The 23,098-nt window shown below is 40.4% G+C and overlaps 1 protein-coding gene across 2 annotated transcripts in view; it reads left to right on the forward strand.

Annotated features, from left to right (window-relative positions):
- Window positions 1-23,098, forward strand: part of gabrb2b (gamma-aminobutyric acid type A receptor subunit beta2b) — a gene marked incomplete at its 3' end in the record, with an annotated part of 134,104 nt that overhangs the window by 63,324 nt on the left and 47,682 nt on the right. For both annotated transcript variants that reach the window (XM_081390060.1, XM_081390061.1), the window contains exon 5: window positions 21,086-21,168. In XM_081390060.1, the coding sequence (XP_081246186.1) occupies window positions 21,086-21,168 (83 nt within the window). The remainder of the gene's footprint in view (window positions 1-21,085; window positions 21,169-23,098) is intronic.

Here is a 23,098-nt window from a genome sequence, read left to right on the forward strand (position 1 = left end):
AGACATTTGATAAAAATAATAATAATAATAAAAAAAAATCTTTAAAACAAGATGAACTTATAAGTTCAATTCCTGATTTATTTGGAGAAGTATTTAGATTGTTACCCTGAGTAATACATTACAATCACATTTTACTGCATGCAGTCTGTAGTGAAATACATTGTAAAAGTATGTAAGTTGTCACATCGAGGTTGAGGTGAGGAGAGGCGATTTGGATCTTGATGCAGCATTTGTATTTATATTTATATTGATATTGATATTTACTTTATTTATATTTACAAAACGAAAAACTAAGAAGATAATCCAGAACAAGGAGCATCAGAGCAGAAAAACACAACAGCTCCACATGCAAAGTAAAGACAATACAGGACAACCAACATAATAAAACAGATTCTAAATACACAGACAATAGACCCCTTTTGCGCCTACGTCACGGCGCTAGCTGGAGGCAAAACAAACGGAAAACTGGAGGCGGCCAATACAAACCAGCACAGATTCGGCTACATAATAAGGAGCTTAAATTATTATTTTTATTATTAAAAGTCATCTTGTTGTGTTCTTGGGTGCAAGAATCAATGAAAAATGAGTATGCTGTATCTGGAATTTTTATTTCTAGAAAATATTCATATCATTAAAATTGCACCGTAGTGTCACTCTTTACATTGTCGTCTTGGCGCTGGCTAGGCAGAACTGCGGATCGCACCACACAAGTATTTACATGACCATTCGGCACATAGTTATATTATAGGCATCTAAATATATTTATATGTCCTCAGTTTCTCTTTACCCTCGGTTTCTCTATCGGGTAGGTGTAGAAGTCAGGCCACTCAACCGGAGGTAGCGTTAACGTTAATCCTGTCAGTTCGTCCATTGACTGAGCGTGTACGGTCATCTGGTTCCGTCCGTTAAAATAAAATTTTGCAAATAACAATCGGCATCCTGGACAGTGAGTGACCTTGCACATTAAGACAAAATCGGATTTTCTCCAGTCATTGTTAAAAAACAAGCTAACAAAACTTGCAAACTAACGTTAGTGAAGCGGCCAGAGGGATCTTTCTGCCTCCAGCTAAGCCCCGCCCACACAAATACGTCACCGTGTTTACCAACTGTAAAAGGGTCTATAGCAAACTCAACAAGCAACAGGTGCACAAGGCAATCCATTACCATGACAGCAATGACATGAGCACAAGGAGCTGAAATGAACATATGACAAAAACAGAATGGAACTAATGGACCAAAATGAAACAAACATACTCTGACCCTGACATAAGTGTTCATTTGTGATAAACACTAGACAAAGCCTTAATTTTGTTTATATAATCATATGGAATTATCAGATTGTTCCCATATGAGCTCTTGTGAAAAGACCTGTACAGTCAAATGACATTTACACTAAGAGGACTTTGACCCGAATGTTTGGCATCTGTTGAAGTCATGGCAGTATTTACACTGTCTCTAAAATAAACCATACTGTGTGCCCACGAAGATGACTCACAGTTTTAGGGAAAATAGATGCATGTGTGCATAAGAGATTACCTGTAATGTGTATGTTGGCTTAATCCACATCAAGGGCATTTTTAAATAGATTAAAATAGCAGGATAATGTTGTCCAAACGCTCTAGGATAAAGTCATTCTCTCATGACTAATTTATTTACCAATGATTTGCCAGTTTATTCTGCAGTTTGTAATGCTGTACCTCAAACACATTTAGCATGTGCTAGACAGAATCTTTAAATTGTCCCTTTGTAACATTTCACTGCACCTCAAGGTGATGGATACTTGTGGAGGCATTTGTCTCATTTGTCTTACTCACAAGCTCTTGCAAAGACTATTAAAGCAGCATGTGTGTGAAGTTATGTTAACCTGATACATCACACGCAGATTGAGTATAAGTGCTGCGTTATTAAGGTCATAGAGTTTATGCATGTGGAAGTTGCATTTGTTAAGGTTTACATACTAAGACATTCTTAGCATCAGTTCTCTGCCATCATCTGTGTGCGGCAGTGGATGTACTGTTCTCTTTCATTGGATCTGTTTAAACTTCAACTGTTTTTGTTTTTTTTGTTTTTTGGCTTTCATATTTTCTTTTTATTGGAGACAATATTACAATTTGGAAAAAGAGAGGTTTGGACATTTCCCACCTGTCCTGCACAGAAATGGTGCCTTTGTAGTACCATTTAGTATATATATATATATATATATATATACAGGGTGGGCCATTTATATGGATACACCGTAATAACATGGGAATGGTTGGTGATATTAAAGTCCTGTTTGTGGCACATTAGTATATGTGAGGGGGCCAACTCCTCAAGATAGGTGGTGACCATGGTGGCCATTTAGAAGTCGGCCATCTTGGATACAACTTTTGTTTTTTCAATAGGAAGAGGGCCATGTGACACATCAAACTTATTGGTAATGTCACAAGAAAAACAATGGTTTTGCCCATTGTGTTGGATTGTCAATGCAACCCTGTTCTCCCACTCTTCACACACACTGATAGCAACACCGCAGGAGAAATGCCAGCACAGACATCCAGTATCCGTAGTTTCAGGTGCTGCACATCTCGTATCTTCACACCATAGACAATTGCCTTCAGATGACCCCAAAGATAAAAGTCTAAGGGGGTCAGATCGGGAGACCTTGGGGGCCATTCAGTGTGTGAAGAGTGGGAGAACAGGGTTGCATTGACAATCCAACACAATGGGCAGCACATTGAACACATTTTGTAAGTGGTCAGAAACTTGTAAATAACTCATGAACGAATAAAGTTACGTTGAAACCAAGCACACCATTGTTTTTCTTGTGACATTACCAATAAGTTTGATGTGTCACATGGCCCTCTTCCTATTGAAAAAACAAAAGTTGTATCCAAGATGGCCGACTTCTAAATGGCCACCATGGTCACCACCCATCTTGAGGAGTTTGCCCCCTCACATATACTAATGTGCCACAAACAGGACTTTAATATCACCAACCATTCCCATGTTATTACGGTGTATCCATATAAATGGCCCACCCTGTGTATATATATATATATATATATATATATATATATATATATATATATATATATGTTATGAATTATACAAGGCATATTTGGAATATAGAAACTGCATGAAAAACTTCTGGTTAAGCCCGGGCCACATCCGATTTGATATGATTACAGACATAATTTTGACATTTCTACAGATTTAGATATTGCCTCTGCTGCAAAACCATAGTAGTAACTTCATTCTGTTCTCCAATAAAACAGTCTAAACATCCTTACAACAAGATAGATTTACATTGGGAGCAAAACTGAGTAACACTTTATTTTAATGCATCCTTGTTACATATGTTACACATATTTACGACAGTATTAACGGTAAATCAAGCACAATTACAAGTAGCCTTAACAACATTAAACCAAACCTTTAGTAAGTACATGTAGCACTTATTTGAGTAATTACACTGTAACAATGATACATTTAAATAAAGTTTGACCATTGATAAGACTTGTTTTTAGAGAACATGGCCCAGATTTACTAAACAGGGTAAATTAGTGATGTTTCGATGTTTTGTTCTACGTCGTACTCTGCACACACTCACACGCCAAACTTATCTATTTATTTTTTTAAATCTTATGTTTTTTAGAAATGAACATAGCTGCTTCAAAATTCATATTTTTACTATGGATGTGTGTAATTTACATTGTAGTACAAAACATCAAAGTTTAGTGAAGTTATGTTTACCACAGGCTTTATTTTACGCATAAATCGAAAACCCCCATTGTAAAACCCCATATTCTGACGTCTTCCCTGCACCAATCTATAAGAATGTATTTTGTTTTTATTACAGTAATAAGAATTGTTGGGAGCTCAGCTTGTGGATGAAAGTGCTTAAATTTTGTTTTAAAAAAATCAAAGTACAAATGATTTTTTAATCTATTTTCTTTAAGCACAATACAATTTCTCATATCCTTTCTTTTTAAATGAGGGTGAAATGTGAGATTCATCCATGCCATGAATTTACAAGTATTATTGATTTTAACAGTGTAAATGCAGGATTAGAGAGGCAGATGTCCAAAGCATGCTTTGCTTTAAACCCTGAAGCTGCATGAACAGAAGCAAATCCCAGCGCACACCTGAGCTTTACATCACTTCTGCACTTCTCACGGGCAGTGTTGAGAAACAGCCCCCTTCATCTTGAAAGAGAAGTCAGAGACATGAGCAGGAAAAAAAAAACCTGGCAATTTGCTGCGTGACATTTGTGGTCAGGAGGCTATATCACCTTGGGCTTGTGAGAATGCAGTCTTTTGGTTATCAGAAAGATTTTGTGATAGAAGAGTGTGGTGCAAGTCTAAAATCTGTATATTCCTATATATATTCCTATATATCAGTGTTTCCCAACCCTCTTTCTGGATACACACCAACAGTGTACATTTTGGATGTTCTCCTTATCTGAGGCTCTGTTTACACTGGTATAAAACTTTACTCAAATCTAACATAATTTGTGTTTCTGAATTTGTGGTTTTAAATCAGATACATATCCGATATCTGGACATCTGTCCTGCATCTAAACATGTATATCTGAATCCCCTTGGAATTCCAAGTCACCACAAGGCGAGGGCAACATGTTTGCCCACAAAGATAGAGGTGACTGTTTGTCCTCGCAATATAACTATAACTCCTTTTTTATTAAGGTGGAAACTATATATATAGAAATTGCGCACTCACAGAAACAGGTTTTCAACCTCTGGCGTGTGAATTTTATAAATAAAACAGCGTCTCTACTCATAAAAAAACAAAAGCAAAAATCTCAGCAATGAGGTGATAACTTTGCTGTTTTTGTAATTAAACTCATAGCTTCACTATTACACAGAGACATTGTACAGAGAGGAACAACAACACTGTTCACACTCACAATATCTTTCTCGCTCTTGCTAATTCATTCGAATTACTTCAAATATTACCGTACCTCGCTATTTTACATGAGAATTCCAGAACAAACAAACCGTAGATCTGCTCTAGGTCCGTTCAATCTGATTTTGCACTGCAAACATCCATGACAGCTTTTAACTTATCTATGCTGACCAATAATAACCAACTGTAGAACTGCAGAGCCATACGTCACAGCAGCCTGAGGACATCGGAGCCAGACCAGCAGTCTCACGGTACGTTTACAAGACAGCGAAATGCTTAAAATGGAGACGTTTTTCCGTTGGGTTTTCCGCGTACAGACTACACCATTGTCAAAGCGATCCCAATTCAGACAGATCTGCGAAAACTATTAAAAACCCTGTATTCTGCTGCCAGGCCATTAGATGGCGATGAAACACTATAGACTGAACATGTAATACGCATATGCATGACGTCATCGTCTTCAGAGATTCGTGTTTTTGTTACACGTAGACCGTTTTCTTTGAAACCCGTTTTCAAAACTGATTTTCAAATTTGCAAAAAAAAATTCAGGCACCCAAAACGTCGTTGTCGTGTAAACTAACGGCCGAAATGCTTAAAAAGTTTTACGTTTTTAGCTGAAAACGGTGTTGTGTAAACAGCCCCTCAGACCGGTGTTGGGGTGGAGCTTATAGCATCATTAAGGGTAGGTTTAGTGGTGGGGTGGGGTGGGGCATTCATTAAGAAAGAGCTTCTAGTTATAGTGAAAGGTAATGTTAGCATTACCCTAACTTCTGGTCTGAGGCTGCTGTCATCAACACTGCAGTGATACGTGGTTCTGCAGTTAGATATGCATGCTGGCAAATAATCATGGTGCCACCCGATGTGAATTATATAAATTATTTTAATAGCATGGCCCGAGGGTCAACCATGTCGCATAGTAAAGCATTCACCAAAAGAATAGTTTTGGACGGGGATTAACGTAAACACAGATATCGGATAGTCATGTCTAAAGAGAATGTGAAGGGGGAAAAATCTGATTTGGTAAAAAGATCAGAGCCCGTATTCATAAAGATTCTAAGAATCCTCTCAGAAAACTCTTAATTTAGCTTAAAAACTTTTACGTTGGAGTCTTAGCTTAAGAGCAATTCGGGACTGATCTGAGAGCAACTCTGAGTAAGGAAAAGACAAAAACTTTTATCTTAGTAAGAAGGCGGGGTTGACCCCGTTGCTATGTATGACACAATCTTTTGAAGACTGTGATTGGTTGGTTGTCCAAGAAGGGGAAAAAGTGATTTTAAGTATAGGGTCTATTCTAAGCCTTCACTTTGAAATTACATGCGTAATTTTTCCTATTTGACCGTTCTCACACACACACATTATATATATAAATCCTTATTTTATTAACCATGCTGTTGATTTCCTATAAGGTATTTGCTTGGCTTAGAATGATAAAAATTGTTCCACTCTTTCTAATTACACTGATTGTTGGCATGTCTATTTAAATGGTGGTTTGAATGTTGGTTTTAATGTATCAAACATGGAATTTTTCCAGTTGCCAAATATCGTAATGTAGTGATTACTTTCATTTCTGGTGCTGTGGCATTTCTGCGCTGTGTTGGAGATATTAGCGTGTCTCTAAAAAGATCAGTCACAAACATGATCCCTGCATGATCTAATTTAAAGCGTCTTATTAACTCACTGTCATCCATTGTCTGCAACACATTTCTTCTCCTTCTTCGCCATTTTCTCCTCTGCTAAAGAAACTCTTAAGCCTCTTAAAAGTCCTCGTCCGTACTCCTAACAATTTTGACCTTAAGACCTCTTTTAAGGGTTAAGATGCTTTCTGAATTACTTTTTTCTTTACTAGGATTTTTTCTTTAAATTTAAGAGTAAATGCCCACATTTCTAAGAATTTTCTTAGAATTTTGTCACTAGGAGCTACTCTTTGCATTAAGATTCTTTATGAATACGGGCCCTGATCTGTGCATTAAGACTTGCAGTGTAAAAGCAGCCTGATATGGCGTTTCCAAGGGAGGCAGTGCCTCCTCAAAAAAAATAAAAAAAAAATAAAAATAGGATGAGAAAATAATCCATATTACAAAACTAAAACAATGCAAATATTACAAAAATGTAACATTAAAAAGTGTATAAATCACTCGTTTTTCTAAAGTAACACTGTCCAACAGTGACACCAGCAGGTAAAGTTTCAGCGGGACGCAGCGTCTCTATTGCTCCCCCTGAGCCCATTTTAACAGACCACCTAAAGCATGCAGTGGGTTTAGTCGGGGGTTGTTGAGAATGATTGGGGGAAAGTCACGTGAGAGGATGCAATGCCTTCATCGCACTATGATTGGATGTGATTGGATATGACTGGCTATGATTGGTTCACTTGATAAATTCTGCCTCTGGTTTTCGTGTGTGTTCCACATTCACAGATCAGTCTAAATGAACAAAATTATTACATTAACTGGAAGACTATTTAAAAAGTAAGTAAACAGCTCAACCACTTAGATATCACTGATTTGTCACGTCAAAGTCAAACTGGACCTGGACCAATCAGCTGTGAGAAAAGTGTCGGATCTCTGACACAGTCCGCTCGTTAAGTCTGATGTCACCGCTTCCAAGTCCAAACGGTCTATCAGCTGCCAAAAATATGTCTAAGAGTTTTACACAACGGTCTGTTATTGAAGGGACATTGACGTTACATTTTCACGCCCCTTGTCCATATTGCATGTTTCATTGTGGACAAGTTGGTATCAGGAATCATGAAATTTCACTGGTGTAAGTAGACTGACATTGTCATGAGTGAGTGCTGTCCTTTCATAAAGCAACTGACTCTTAACAAAATGCAAGTAAGAGCATTTGACTTCACTGACACTTTTTGGCTCTTTACGTGTAAGATCTCAGGCTATTAAATGCACTCATGCTTGATTATATAAATATGCATGAGAGCATCTACTAATTAGACAGAGATATGCTCTTTATGTATAACTAATTATAGTATAATTAGCCTTACATTAGTTGAACTATCTTGCTGAAGTAAAGAAATGCATTATTAAAATTATATGACGAGTTACCAAGTGCCTCATAAATCTACATTAACAACTGACTGAGTATGGAATATTGTTTCACTTTTTGCTCAAGTAAATCAGAGTTTGCTGTGTTTTTTGGTCAAATTCATCTTTTATGATAAAATGTACACACACACACACACACACACATATATATATATGTGTGTGTGTGTGTGTGTGTGTGTGTGTGTGTGTGTGTGTGTGTGTGTGTGTGTGTGTGTGTGTGTGTGTGTGTGTGTGTGTGTGTGTGTGTGTGTGTGTGAACTAAACTTGGGTACACCATTCAGATGTTTTTGCGCATGAAAGTAATAATTTAGTTACTGTCTTATTTATTTGACAGTCAGTTTGCCATTATATATAATCTGCACTGTTAATTAAAGATCTTTTGACTTTGGCATTTTTGTGGCCCTGCAGTTAAACAGATGGCTTTGTTGTCTAACAGGGTTTTCTTTAAAAAAAAAAGATGAAGAAGAAGAAGAAGAAGAAGAAGAAGAAACTGTTTTTATCTCAGTGATGCAGTGACAATTAAAGTCTCATAAAAGACTGCATGAATACAGTAGCATAGAAAGTGTCCACTTTTCTCTTCCTTCATACAGTGTATCTTAAAACTTTCTGAAGCACTTCATTATTGCACATTTCAGTCCACCCCAAAGCTTGAAAACAGCTAGTTATTTTTAAAGTGTAGCTTCACAGATTTTCAACATGCTTTGTAGTTTTTGCACGTCTGTTTACTCTTTCTGTGTTACCTGGACTGAGAAATTCCATCCATTTGTTAGTTTTGCGTCATCCGGCAGACTTTTGACAGCTCCAGGGCTTTTTCAAAACTGTAGATTGTACTTTCCTCATTTTTGTATCCCCGCCCATGCCAGAGACAGTTAGATTGACAGAAGGTTATTGACAAAACAGTTATTGTATGAGTTGGTTTATCACTGAAAATTGTATCATGCATAATGTACCAAAGAACTACCGGTGTGTAAAGGGCCTGTTCAAATACCCACACTCGTGGTCTCTGCACTTGACCACTTGTCTACCTACAAGATGTATTTCCTGTATTTGACCTAAATGTTTAAGTGGGTGTGAAGAATGTAAGTCTGTGTTTTGAAAAGTTTTGATTACCCGATGGGAAGCGATATTTGAAAAACACTGTTTGAAAGTTGGTCAGACCGACAACCAGAAACAACAACAAATGTGTAGCCAATCAGCATTAGGGGGCGTATGATGGTGGAGGAGAGAAAATAAGCAAGAGGGAGATTTGAAGAAAGACTGTAGAAAGAGAGATAGCTGAGAGACCTTGCAAAAGAGAAAAGCTCATAAGGATATCATTGGAAAATGAAGGGTTATGATCAAGAAAGAGCTTTAGGGCCCACGCTAAATTTAGAAAAGCTTTCCAGCGATGGATAACAGACCTGAAAACAAATGCGGTGGTTGCTTTTATTTGCTCCAAACGTGAGGAACACTGGTTTTGACTGTCATTGTTTGTCTGGAGCTGCTGTGCTGTTGGCAACTAACAATGATCTGTATGTTAATTTTTTGTGCTTCTTTGTAGTTTGTTCATCATCTTAGCTTTATTTTTCATGAATTTATTTTGTTGCGCTTCTACTACGATAAATAGACATCCACTCTTGCATTGAGTGTGTAACAGAGGCCAGTTAGTGAGAGTTGTGCAGGCTGATGACTGCTAGAGAATGCAGTGTTTACTGTTTAGAGTCCCTGTTAGTGGACTCGCCACTCATGCCAGTGATCGGGGTTCGAGACTAACTTGGAGCTGGGCGGTTAGGATTGGAGGGTGAACTTTGGAGGTGGAGTAATGAAGAGAGGGGTGTGTTTGTTTGGGTTGATTTTGAATATCAACAATTTTGAGAAATAACACACTGCACATTTAAGAACGTCTCGGTTACATATGGTAACCCTCGTTCCCTGAGGGAGGGAACAGAGACATACGTCGTGACCGACTGATAGGAATCTCGCTAGAGAGGCCAATCTACTTTGAGTAAACTAAAACGAGCCAATACACATTGGCATGCAATCATTTGCATCAGCTGTTCAGCCTCGCAGCGCGAGATTGCATTTCAGTTTTTTGCTGAGGAGCCAAGCCTGATAAGCTGGCCGCCCCGGCTGGCAGCAGCAGATGTGGTGACGGGATGTTTGTCTCCGTTCCCTCCCTTAGGGAACGAGGGTTACCATATGTAACCGAGATGTTCCCTTATCGGTTGGTCACTTCAACGTACAGTACGTTGTGACCGACTGATAGGAATCACTACCAAAGCGCCACAGCTGGTGCACCCCGTCCAGTGCCCTGTGTAAGCCTCTACCCCTTCTTGCCTGGAAGGACGATAGGAGAGGGTTTAAACAGAGTGTCTCTGACACTGTTGTTTCGTGATAACCCATACAGTGAAATTATTGGATAACACTGGGAAAGCGTGCCCTTTCTATGGAGGGAAGGGATGCTGCGGAAGCCACAATCTTCAAAGGAGTTATGTGGAAATATACATATGGACTAGCCCTTAGGTTGTACTGCATATGAATATTGGGTGACTTAGCCCAAGGGAAAGACACAGGCTTCGATTAGGAGCAGCCGTGAAGAATACACATACCCAGACCACAGACCCAGCCTAAACCCGGTTCTCAAGGATTCAATGGATAAAAGCCTGGCACCGGACGCTCCGCCATGGCCGAGGGTGTTGGAGGACTCACAGGTTTTTCACTCTGGAGAATATGGAGCACGGTAGGGTGCAGCAAGCCGACAGAGCCGGGCCTCTCAATGCTTCTACCTGTTTAGGGTGAGAACACGGGAGGAGACCGGCTCTACACGTAGGCTATAGTATCTAGCTAACGTGTTAGGTGTCGCCCAGCCCGCAGCTCTACGCTTTGAGTTCTGTCCTCGTACAATACGCAGAGCGCGAACGGGACAGAGCAAAGCCAGGGCTGGGTCTGCCTCCTCCAGGGGCAGCGCTTGCAGATTCACTACCTGGTCTCTGAAAGGAGTGGTAGGAACCTTGGGCACATAGCCAGGCCGGGGTCTCAGTATAACATGGGTGTCACCCAGCCCGAACTCCAGGCACGATTCATCGACCAAAAATGCTTGCAGGTCCCCTACCCTCTTGATAGAGGCCAGTGCAATCAGCAGCAAAGTCTTCAAAGAAATAAGCTTTAAGTCCGCTGACTGCAAAGGTTCAAAGGGAGCTGAAATAGCGGCAGCATGTACTTTGAGGGTGGAGGGAGACAGCCTTCGCTCCAAACCTTGCTGCAAGAAGGAAAGCACTGACCCTATCAAACATCTTCGGGGTTCCTCTCTGCGAGAGGAACACCACTCGATGAACAGGTTCCACTTCAAGGCGTACCCACGTCTCGTAGACAGCGCTCATGCAGAAGTGGTGGTTTTAACCCTCTGGGGACCAGAAACGCGCCCGCGCGTTTTGCTCGTTTTTTTTTTTTTTTTTTGCAATGAAAATAAACACTAAATGCTCTGTTAATTTTGATCTTTCATTTTCGTGTAATACATCAATCGATCCTGTTCATTTTCTTTTTTTTCTGTATACTCATAATAAAAATAAAGTGTTTTGCTTTTTGACAAATAAAGAAAAATTAACATGATGCGATTTCTGCCTTCTCTCTGTCAGTAAACTCCCATTTGAAATGCGTTCGAAAATGATCTATAACTCCGCGAAAATTCAGTCAAACAGGCAAACAGACCCACGGGCATAAAGCTTGAGATTGCATCTTTTAAATGAAGTCATTTATATAAAAAACAAATATTCTTAGCTTCTGTAATCTGTATAAAAAGAGAGCGACTCCAGTCGAGCTCATTACGAGCTAATTCACAGTAATGTGACCACTCCCCGGAGAGCGCGTGCTATTCAAACTCAAATTCTGAGAACTATTTCAGACCTGTGAAACGCCCACATCAGCTGTAAACAAAGCGCGTCGCGATCGAGTGAGGCATAATTTAGCCTACCTTATGGAGAAAAGATGTTGCTGATATGAGGAGCAATATATCCTGATATGAGGAGCAGATTCCGCTGAGGAGTGAGGTAGGCTGTTTTCTTTTCTCACGTGTGGAATAACGTTATGGAATAACGTTATGGAATAACGTTAGTGTAGGCCTATGTAAACCGCAAAAAGATGAATCGCATTTCTATAATATGACTCGCCTTTCTGTGAGATGAATGAAGGGGACATATTTGTAAAGACTGTTTAGCCTAAATATGAATCGCGCGTCTGTGTGTGAAAGAATAAACTGCTTTGCTATAGCCTACTGAGATGAGTAAAAATCGACTGGAATATGTTGAAATAAAATGAAATAAAATGTATTTGTATAAGCAACGTATTAAACTGCAAATTAGCATGTATATGCCCTAATATTTCATAAAAACAACGTTACAGTCAGTCACTTGTTGACTAGATTTGGGTACAGTTTTTAGGCTACTGTAGAATATACTGCCACATCAAATAAGCTTTTGTTTAGCAATTGTCTATATTCAAACTAATGAATACATATGATAAAATGTAGGCCTATAATCTTTTTTCTTTTTCTTTTTTACAAAGAAAGAGTACACTTGAAATATTGTTGAAATTGTAATTATTCTTGTAATTGTAACATTTTTAATAAAATAGCAAAACATATTTACAAGAGAGATGTAAGCGAAATCTTAAATGGTCAATATAAGTCTACTTCTAAATACATCTTTTGTCCTTGCATTGTGGCTCAGTCAGTGTCACACCTGAATGAATGGCTAATTATGCAGAGTCATTATGCAGAGTGGGTGGGACATTGAAATCTAAGGTGTAAACTACTCCTCCCCCTCGCATATTGGCTTTCCAAGCAAAACCTGTTTTACACCATTTAAATCAATGTATTTTTTTTTGTTAACGATAAAGCAAGACTATTTTAACATAATTTTGAAGCTAGAACTCAAAGGGACAACATCCATTAGTCAAAAGTCTTGTGGACACATATTTAATATGTGTTTTGTGGTCTTAATTAAGCAACTTTCATTTTAATTTTTTCCAATAACCACGCATAAACATTATTCTCTTAAAAATACAAACATCTACATACACGTTGCTCGCATATTATGGTAGCCCTGTTTGTGCTGTATAGAGTGAATTTACACCTTTGCCATTAACGTCTTTATAAATAACTGAAAAAAGCACAAATGTCAAGGCATGTCAGAACATCTCAAGGACCCCAAAAACAGCCTGGTCCCCAGAGGGTTAAGTATCTCTGGGGTAAGTCACCGAGAACCTCCGCATCCTGTCCAGGGATCAGACATGGAGTTTCCAGAGGTCCGGACGCAGGTGCCATAGGGTGCCCCGTCTCTGAGTCAGAAGGTCCTTCCTCAGAGGAATGGGTCAGGGAGGGACTGTCATGAGGAGCATGAGTTCTGGGAACCAGGTCCGGGTGGGCCAATAGGGAGCCACCAGAAGGACCTGCTCCTCGTCCTCCCTGACTTTGCACAGTGTCAGTGCAAGTAGGCTCACTGGGGGGAACGCATATTTGCAGAGGCCCTGGGGCCAGTTGTGAGCCAGTGCGTCCAGGCCGAGTGTTCCCTCAGTCAGGGAGTAAAACAGCTGGCAGTGGGAGGTCTCTGAGGAGGCAAACAGGTTTACCTGAGCCTCCCCGAACTCTCTCCAAATCAACTGAACCGCCTGGGGGTGGAGTCGCCATTCTCCCGGGAGCACAGCTCGTGACAGCTTGTCGGCCACATGGTTGAGCACACCGGGGACATACATGGCTCGAAGCAACCTCAGATGCTTCTGACTCCAGAGGAGGAGATGGCGGGCGAGTTGGAGGGACTGTCATGAGGAGCATGAGTTCTGGGAACCAGGTCCGGGTGGGCCAATAGGGAGCCACCAGAAGGACCTGCTCCTCGTCTTCCCTGACTTTGCACAGTGTCAGTGCAAGTAGGCTCACTGGGGGAAACGCATATTTGCAGAGGCCCTGGGGCCAGCTGTGAGCCAGTGCGTCCATGCCGAGTGTTCCCTCAGTCAGGGAGTAAAACAGCTGGCAGTGGGAGGTCTCTGAGGAAGCAAACAGGTTTACCTGAGCCTCCCCGAACTCTCTCCAAATCAACTGAACCGCCTGGGGGTGGAGTCACCATTCTCCCGGGAGCACAGCTCGTGACAGCTCGTCGGCCACATGGTTGAGCACACCGGGGACATACATGGCTCGAAGCAACCTCAGATGCTTCTGACTCCAGAGGAGGAGATGGCGGGTGAGTTGCGACATGCGACGGGAGCATAGACCACCTTGAGAGTTGATGTACGCAATGGTCGCAGTGTTGTCCGTACGGACCAGCACGTCTCTGCCCTATAGCGGCCTCTTTCAGCGGCTCAGAGCGAGACGTACTGCTAGCAACTCAAGGCAGTTGATGTGCCAATGCAGTTGGGGGCCCGTCCACACCCCTGACACTGCATGCCCGTTGTACGTGGCACTCCAGCTGGTCGCAGAGGCATCTGTGAATACTACAGCATGCCTGGACACCTGTTCCAAGGGGACTCCTGCACGCAGGAACGAGGGGTCTGACCACAGGCTGAAGGTCTGGCGGTATGCCGGTGTGATTGTCTCCTGGTGAGTGCCATGATGCCACGCCCATCTCGGGACTCGGCCGTGAAGCCAGTGCTGAAGCGGGCTCATATGGAGCAGCCCGAGCAGAGTTACTGCTCCTGCCGCTGCCATATGCCCCAGGATCCTCTGAAAGAATTTCAGTGGGACCGCCGTCCTGCCTTTGAACGTGTTCAAGCAGTTCAGCACCGACTGGGTGCTTTGCTCTGTGAGGCGCGCTCTCTGTGCGACTGAATCCAACTCCATACCAAGAAAAGAGATCCTCTGCACGGGGCGAGTTTGCTCTTTTCCCAGTTGACCTGAAGGCCCAGCTGACTGAGGTGCCTGAGCATGAGGTCCCTGTGTTCGCATAACTGATCTTGAGAGTGTGCTAGTATGAGCCAGTCGTCGAGATGGGAACTAGGGCCCCCTCCGTGACTTTCGTGAAGACACGGGGAGACAGGGACAGCCCAAAGGGCAGGACCTTTTACTGATATGCTCGACCCTCGAACACAAAGCGCAGAAACGGCCTGGAACGGTTTCTGGCAGTAAAAGGTGCTGTCCACATCCCTGTGAGCTCCGGGAAGAAAGGAGCAATTGTCCAGCCTCAAGGGCTCGGGACACGGTGGAGGGTTCCACACAAGCCCGATACTGTTGGCGGCCCGGGAATGCATGGCCATCATCTCCAGGTCCGTCTTGGGCACCGTTGACACACCAGAAGGAGGCGACAGTGCCGAGTCGTCGTCCACGGAGAAGTCTGACCCACCCTCCGATGCAGCGATCGTCATCTGTTTATCGCGGGGAGCACCGAAAGAAACAACTGGTACACACCTCGAGGGAGGTCCAGAGCGTTCCGGTGGTGGCTCTGCTGGCTACGGAGCGTGAGAGGGATGACGGTTCCTAGGTGGATGGTTCCCTGAAGGAAGCGCGCTCACCGCGATCCTCAGGTCTCAGATCCTCAGAGCCCGAAGCAACCCTCTGAGGAGGGTTAGATCGAGGCGCAGGCACGGGGACTCCGCCCCTTTGCAGGAACGATAGTCTTGACCGCAGCTCCGAGATGGTCATCTTCCCACAATGGGTACATGACTCATCTATGAAAGCTGCCTAGGCGTGTTCAAGGCCCAGACACACGAGGCAGCGATCGTGACCATCCCGCGATCACAAGTAACGACCGCATCCAGAAACACACAGATAGAATGTCATCTTTGTAAATAAGCATTTTTCACCAGACTGCTCTCACTGGTGCTGAGACATGCAGGGGAACAGTCACGCAAACACAGACAGGAATGTGCACCTGTCTGTGCACGTCTCTCTCGCTGATCTTACCAGCTGTCAAAACGGCTTTTGAGCGCTCTGACCTGCTCACCTTACCAGCTGTAAGAACAGCTTTCTGTTTGCTCAAGAGCAAAAACAAAAAAATACAGAAGGGGAGAGAGAGAAAGAGAGAGAAAAAAGAGTCGCAACAGAGTGGAGAGATCCAAAAAATAAACTTTGTAATAGTTTCGTAATAGTTTCGTAAAAGCTCGTAATAGTTCTCAAAACTCTTGTAGTTTAAAGAGAGCATCGAAGTGCTTGGCTCCGAAGCAAAAAGCTGAAATGCAATCGCACCTTCTGCTCATTTTATACCCGCGTTGCGAGGCTAAACAGCTGATGCAAATGATTGCATGCCAATGTGCATTGGCTCGTTTTAGTTTCACTCAAAGTAGATTGGCCTCTCTAGTGAGATTCTTATCAGTCGGTCACGACGTACGTTGAAGTGATTGACAGAGAAGGGAACCAGATTTACTAACAGCTTGCACCAGCGCAAACCCTCTTTTGGCGTTAAAAAACTATTATCAGGATTTACTAAAGACACGTAGTGAAAAAATAGCGCTAAAAAGGCGTGGACGGTTATTTTTGCGACTGACCATGTTGCATATGAATTTGAAGGAGTTTCTCTTTCAGACACAAAATTTATGGGAGGAGAGTATTTAAAGGAATCATGCAAGGTGATTTACTAATGTTTGCGCTAGTCAATTTATTTGCGCCATTATTTACCACCCCAAAAAAAGCATGTCTTACACCAGACGCTAATTTGCGCTGCTCTCGGTAGATTGCGTTGGTCATTATGTAAATGATCCGGCTGCGTCTATGTTCTTTAATTTGCGCGCCGTCAGTAGATCACGCGCAGAACTTTACACTTTTTGGTTTTGTGCTTTCACACTAATTTGCCCTGTTTAGTAAAACTAGCCCATAGTGTTGTAAAAAAAATAATTATCTAAATATCTGTTCAGTAGTCCCTATGTAACAGATGACACAATTTAGTAAATGCGGTGCTTCTAATTAAGTGTTAAAAAGCAGTTGCAAATGTTCAAAATACACATACTCATCTTTGCTCCAATAAAATGTACAACACTTTATGTTTTACTACCAAATTATTTGTAATATCTAATTAATTTAACTTACAGTGGAATGTTTCCCTCGACATCTTATGATTTTGGGGCATATGAGTTTCTGAACATGATGCATGATGGGATACTCTTTGCCTCAAGTACCGTTTCGGATAGTGTGGGTTTAGTGTGCGTTAAGGGCACTGAGTTTTGGCGGTCTTACTTTCTGTTGCGTGCACGCGCTCTCAAGTGGCCAAGAACGCAAGTGTGCGTATTTGGATAGGCCCAAAATCTTTGGAGTGACTCCCATCACAACAAATGTTGATCTAGAGTGACGTAAAAGTCGCACGAAATCCGACATGACTGTTCAGAGTGAGATCTCTTTGCAAAACATCCGACTTGTATCTGATTTAATTTCACATATGGAAATGGCCCAAATCAGAATCTAAAAAAAAATATTCCATGTGGTTTGTGCTGTTCACATATAAAAAAAAAATAAATAAATAAAAAAAACACATAATAAATAAATAAAACATAAATAAATAAATAAAACAAAACAGATCTGAGTCACACACTTTGGGATTTGGAGAGAAATTAGCACAATAATTAGTTTAAAACAGCGTCCTTGTTACACGTTACATGTACTGTAGTTACTACAGTAATAACATATTAATGCACTTAACCCTTAACCAAACCCTAATCCTAAACTTAGCCCTATACATGTAGTTAATTATTATTACTTAGTACTTAAATGTGTAATTACACTGTAACAATATTTACAATAACAAATTCACAAAAAAAAAAAAAACATTATGATGTCCAGAAATAAATTGTAATAACCCATCAAACAAAGAACATTCCCCCTAATGTTCCCATATGGTTCCCATTTGGTTATTTTCTTGGGAACCAAATAAGAACATTCTCTGTATGTTATTTTTTTAGATTTTATTTTTATAACAAAATGTAAACTATTTAAAAATATTTTTCATGTTTTACAGAAAAAAAAATGATATGGGTGAAAATGCCTAGTAATTGACTAGAATGAATCAATTCAAACAGTATGGTCTCTTGTCAATGCAACAGTAAACGAATATTGTTCAAATGGGTCATATAATGCCATTTTTCTACAAGCTAATATGATTCTTTAGGGTCTAAATTAAAAGTTTGTAATATACTTTAATTAAAAATTTGCATTAGTATTGAAAGAAAACACAAATTTTACCTGGTCAAAAACAGCTCTGTTTTCAGCACGCCGTTTAAGTGCATGTGTCTTTAAATGATAATGAGCTTTGCTCACTCCGCCCCTCTGTTCTGTGCGTACACAGTTTGTAACACAATAACACAATAACCATAACGTCTTGTTCATTATAAACGTGGGATTATGAATTATATTGAGAACGTCGTACATAGAAAACATGTCGTAATGTACCCTGTAAACCTTAGCCGCATTCATCGTGAAGCGTGCTAGCGATTTGCAAAGATTAATATAAATATTAATATAAAGGTTAATAAAACGTTACACTCACTTCAGTTCTTCTGGAGGTGCAGCAGGAACACGAATAGTTGGTACCGATCCTTTTTTCAGGAGCAGCTTCTTAGCAAAACCAGCGTTATACTGACCCTCGTTTGTAAAGCAGTCTGGTGTGTGAAATGATTCGCGCAAACATGAAAGCATTGACGTTGATCGAGGGGAATATTCCCTTCGAAAACAAAACTCAGCCACTGCGTCTTCAGTGGTTCGGATTTAGGAACATCAAAATGATGCTGTGTTCCTTATTGCACCCAAGAACAGAACACCACAATCGCTCAGACGCCATTCTGCTCATAGACAGTGCTCCAGCGTATCAACAATGACCGCGCCGGTCCGCACGGACTATGATTGACAGCTCGCTCACGAGCGTGGGCGGGTCTGTGTTGAAACGCTGCTGTCAATCAACAATTGTGGGGGGGCGTCAATTTTGTGACGTCACAAAATCGAACGGCTTGATTTGAGACAGGGGAAAACATATAAGAAGATTAAAAAAAAAAAAACATTGGATGGATTTTTATCATTTTATGATGGTTGTGTACAGGCACTGCCAACACACATTTCAGTACAATCAACTTGTAAAAGTGCATGTACCATTATATGACCCCTTTCAACAATATTATTTATTGCATGCCTTTCTTTACTGCATGCCTCTGCCATGTGCTTCTCCAGAATGCACTTTCTCCTACCTTCCACAGAAAACTCTTTCTTGAATAATTACATAATTATTAATATATATGAGAATAAATATTGTGATTTCAGAGAGATTTGACACGTCTAGCCTAATTGCAGAGAACATGATGGTACTTAGACTGATGTTGGAGTATAGTTCTTACCTTGAACCACTCTCACTAACACCATTTTCTACCTTAACAACAGCTGCCAGTCCTGATAGCAAATTTAGCAAACTGAACAAGCTCTCGCTGAGGAATTCATATCATTCTTTTTCCTCTTTGTTCTCACCGAGGCTTGCCAGTCAGCTAACACACCCAGGGCCCTTACTCTGCTTGACTGATTTTGGCAGATTGTAACTTTGAAAGGTGAAAGAGTACAGCCCGAGACATGGCCAGATGCCTCTCATTGCTGTTTCCTTTCCAAAATGGATATCTCACCATCCAGAGTCAGAACATACTTTATTAAAAATTAAATAAACAAAATAATAGCTTTTCAATATTAATAAGCATTCCACATGAACCTTTATAACTCAGAAGAATTGTATCTCTTTGCTTCTATTGTCAATTTGAATTACTAAATGATGTTAGGGGAATTATTTTGGTCTGAGTTCAGTTTTCAGTAGCCAAAGTGACCGGGCTGGACAATGATCTGACACTGGTTAGATTGGCCCTTTTACTGCTTTGATATTCTTTTTTGTCTCTTGAGAAGTTTCAGATTTATCAGCATCTTTAATGAAACCTAAAGGGAGAAATAGACAATGCCCCTACTAGAAGCTGAAGGCAAGTCTTTGTCAGATGCTCCTGGACTATTAAGTGTAATATACTGTAGTGTATACATCAAAGCAGATACTAATACCCCTCTTGCTTGCCCTCTTTTCTTTGGTATTCCCACTTTGCTATGACATGGAGGCAAGGTGATTCTGGTATGACTGGAAACTAGGACACGGATTTTCGCTCATCTATCCTTCCCTGCAAGAGGATTTCTCTTGCACCTACCACTGCAGTAAATGTTTACAGAGCTGAAAACGCATTTACTTAGTTCAAACCCTCTTTAGATACTTTCTATTTTGAAGAGGAAGACAGGAAGTATTTAATTCACTAAAAGTACAAAGTTGTTAGGCATAACAGTCATGAAATCAAAATGAAGTGTAGTGACATGGTTGAATTAATTTAGAGTAGTTCTCTACACAGCTATACATAAAGCACATTTTAGTATTCTAAAATGCAACTGAAAAAAATGTCTTGCACTCAAAACCGATGTCACATATTCCTGAGTGAACATGATATTTTCTGAGGATTCGTTTTGTTTTTTACCCATCAATATGTGACATTGGGTTTATTTTATCCACCAGTTATTGGATTGGATCTGCAAAGCTGTTAGCGAAGAGTTTTTGAATTTGCTGCATGATCATGTTATTCAGGTAGCTAGCTCATGCTCTGAACCTTGAGTTTTATTTATTTATTCTACTTTGGGATTTTAAAACCTTTAGTTGTTTGTATGCACCTAATTTAAATTTGAATACCATCAATTTGAATGACTTAGTTGTATTTACATAAATTTGTCCACAACAATCTTAACAGCTAAAAAACATGAATATTGTTGTTATTATCAAGGTAATCTTGTGCAGAATGCTTCAGGCATTCAAATTTTAATTTCTAATCATTCATTTTACTGCCATTCAGGCAGTAAAAGTTGTAAACAGAATGCCTTGCACCCTTCAGAATACTGAAAAGTGGTATGTCCTTCAGCTGGAGTGAGCCAAACTGGTGCTCCCTTAGAGGGCTCAGGAAAACGATTTTTAAAACCATCATAATAAAATTTACAAAACTTTCCTTGAAAGTGCATTACAGGAATAAAATATGAAATGGGTGAAAATGCAAAAAAAAAAAAAAAAAAGGAATGTGAAAGAATATGCAGGAAGTAATTGACTCCAGCACAGACATAGGTCTATGAAGAACAGGATTCTAGAGAAATAGTTGCTTGTGACTAATAGTTATACCCTCTGTGTGCACAGGATTACTACCACAGCCGCCTGCATGATGGACTTACGCAGATACCCACTAGATGAGCAGAACTGCACACTGGAAATCGAGAGCTGTGAGTGTCCCGTGAGACTTTCTCTCCACTAATTTGTCATACTCATATGATAAAAATAAAAAATGCATATGTGTGTGTGAAGTGAAAAAAAATAAGTACATTGAAATTGTTGTTTTTTTGTTTTGTTTTTGTTTTACATATTTGGCAAACAAACATTTGATTCTCTTTGAAACAGTGCCTATTAATAAAGTTGATCCACTTGAAAAAAAAAGCTTTTTCAATAATTTATTCAACAGAAATATCAGTAGATGTGAATTTCTTCTGTGGGAAAAGTAAGTACATCCCTGGCCTAGCTAGTACTGCCCCCTTTAGCATAAATAACTTCTTGTAGACGTTTTTCATAATTGTCCGCCAGTCACTGACATCTGACCTTTTTTTTTACCACACTTCCATGCAATATTCTTTCAGTTGCAAGGTGTTTGAAGGTATTCTTGTATGTACAGCCCATTTGAAATCTCCTCACAATATTTCAACAGGATTCAAATCTGGGCTTTGACTGGACCATTCAATTACGCTCATCTTTTTGAGCAATTCTTTGGTGGATTTGCTAGCGTGTTTAGGATCGTTATCCTGTTGAAAGGTCCACTTTTGGTTCAATTTCAACTGTTGGACAGATGGCTTTACAGTATGTTCTCTTTAAGCACTCATTGATATGATGTTGAATTCATAGTTGAATCGATAAATGCAAGCTGTCCAGTCCCTGTGGCAACAACCCCAAACCATAAAATGTCCACCACCATGCTACACAGTATGAGGTACTTCTCCTTAAAAGCTGCCTTTGATCTGTGCCAAACATGTCTGCTGTTACTGTGCCCAAACAACTCTATCTTTGATTTGTCTGTCCAGAGCACATTGCCTCAATGGGTCTATTTTTTCCTTAAAATGGAATTATATATTTCAAATAATTTGGAGATCTTTTTAAATCCCTTTCCAGATTCATAGGCATCCACAACCTTTTTTTTTCTTTTTTCTGAAGGCCTTACAATACTCTTTAGTTTGTGACATGATGAAACCACACACCTCAATAGCAGAGGGAACACCAGACACTCACTATATGAGAGGTTGAAATAGGACGGGTTCCACCTGCACTCTCTAAGCTGATTCATATATCACATTGCATTAGTATTCAGACCCTTAACTCTGTACTTAGTTGAATGACTTTTTAACCACGATTACAGCCTTTTAGAATAAAGTCTTTTTGGTTATAATGTGACATGCCTTGCACACCTGGATTTCTGCCATTATTTCCTGCAGATCCTCTTAAGCTCTGTCAGGTTGGATGGGGACTGTCGGTGGACAGCAATTTTTAGGTTTCTTTGGAGATGTTTGATTAAATTTATGTCCAGGCTCTGACTGGGTCACTCAAGAACATTCACAGAGTCATCCCTAATCCACTATTACATTGTCTTGACTATGTGTTTAGGGTCATTGTCCTGTTGGACAGTAAACCTTTGGCCCAGTCTGAGCTCCTGAGTGATCTGAAGCAGATTTTAGTTAAGGATATCTGTGTATTTTGTTGCATTCAGCTTTCTTTCTACCATGAACAGTCCCTTAAGCCCTGCATCTCAAAAAAACATGCTTTTCGTCTGGCCGCTGTGTTTGTAGTCTTCCCATGATCTGTGTCGTGACACAGTTCCTTTGACCTCAAGGCTTAGTTGTTACTCTGACATGCATTTTCACAGTTATCCCAAATATGTTATCAAAAATATGTTTTCTGCTTTTCCATTAAGAGGTATGAAGTGCATATTGATGAAAAAAAAAAAAATAAAGGATTTAGCATGAGGTTGCAATATGCAAATTAAACGAGTGAGTGAAGGGATGTTGCCGTCAGAGAGATGAGAGAGCAAGAAAGCGCAGCTGCTATCTGTGGAAAATTAGTATTGGAAGCGTTTCAGATATTTCAGTATCGATATGTAACGAAAAATCAATA

Source organism: Scardinius erythrophthalmus, assembly GCF_964197995.2.
Source record: "Scardinius erythrophthalmus genome assembly, chromosome: 17".
In the NCBI taxonomy this organism is placed as follows: Eukaryota; Metazoa; Chordata; class Actinopteri; order Cypriniformes; family Leuciscidae; genus Scardinius; species Scardinius erythrophthalmus.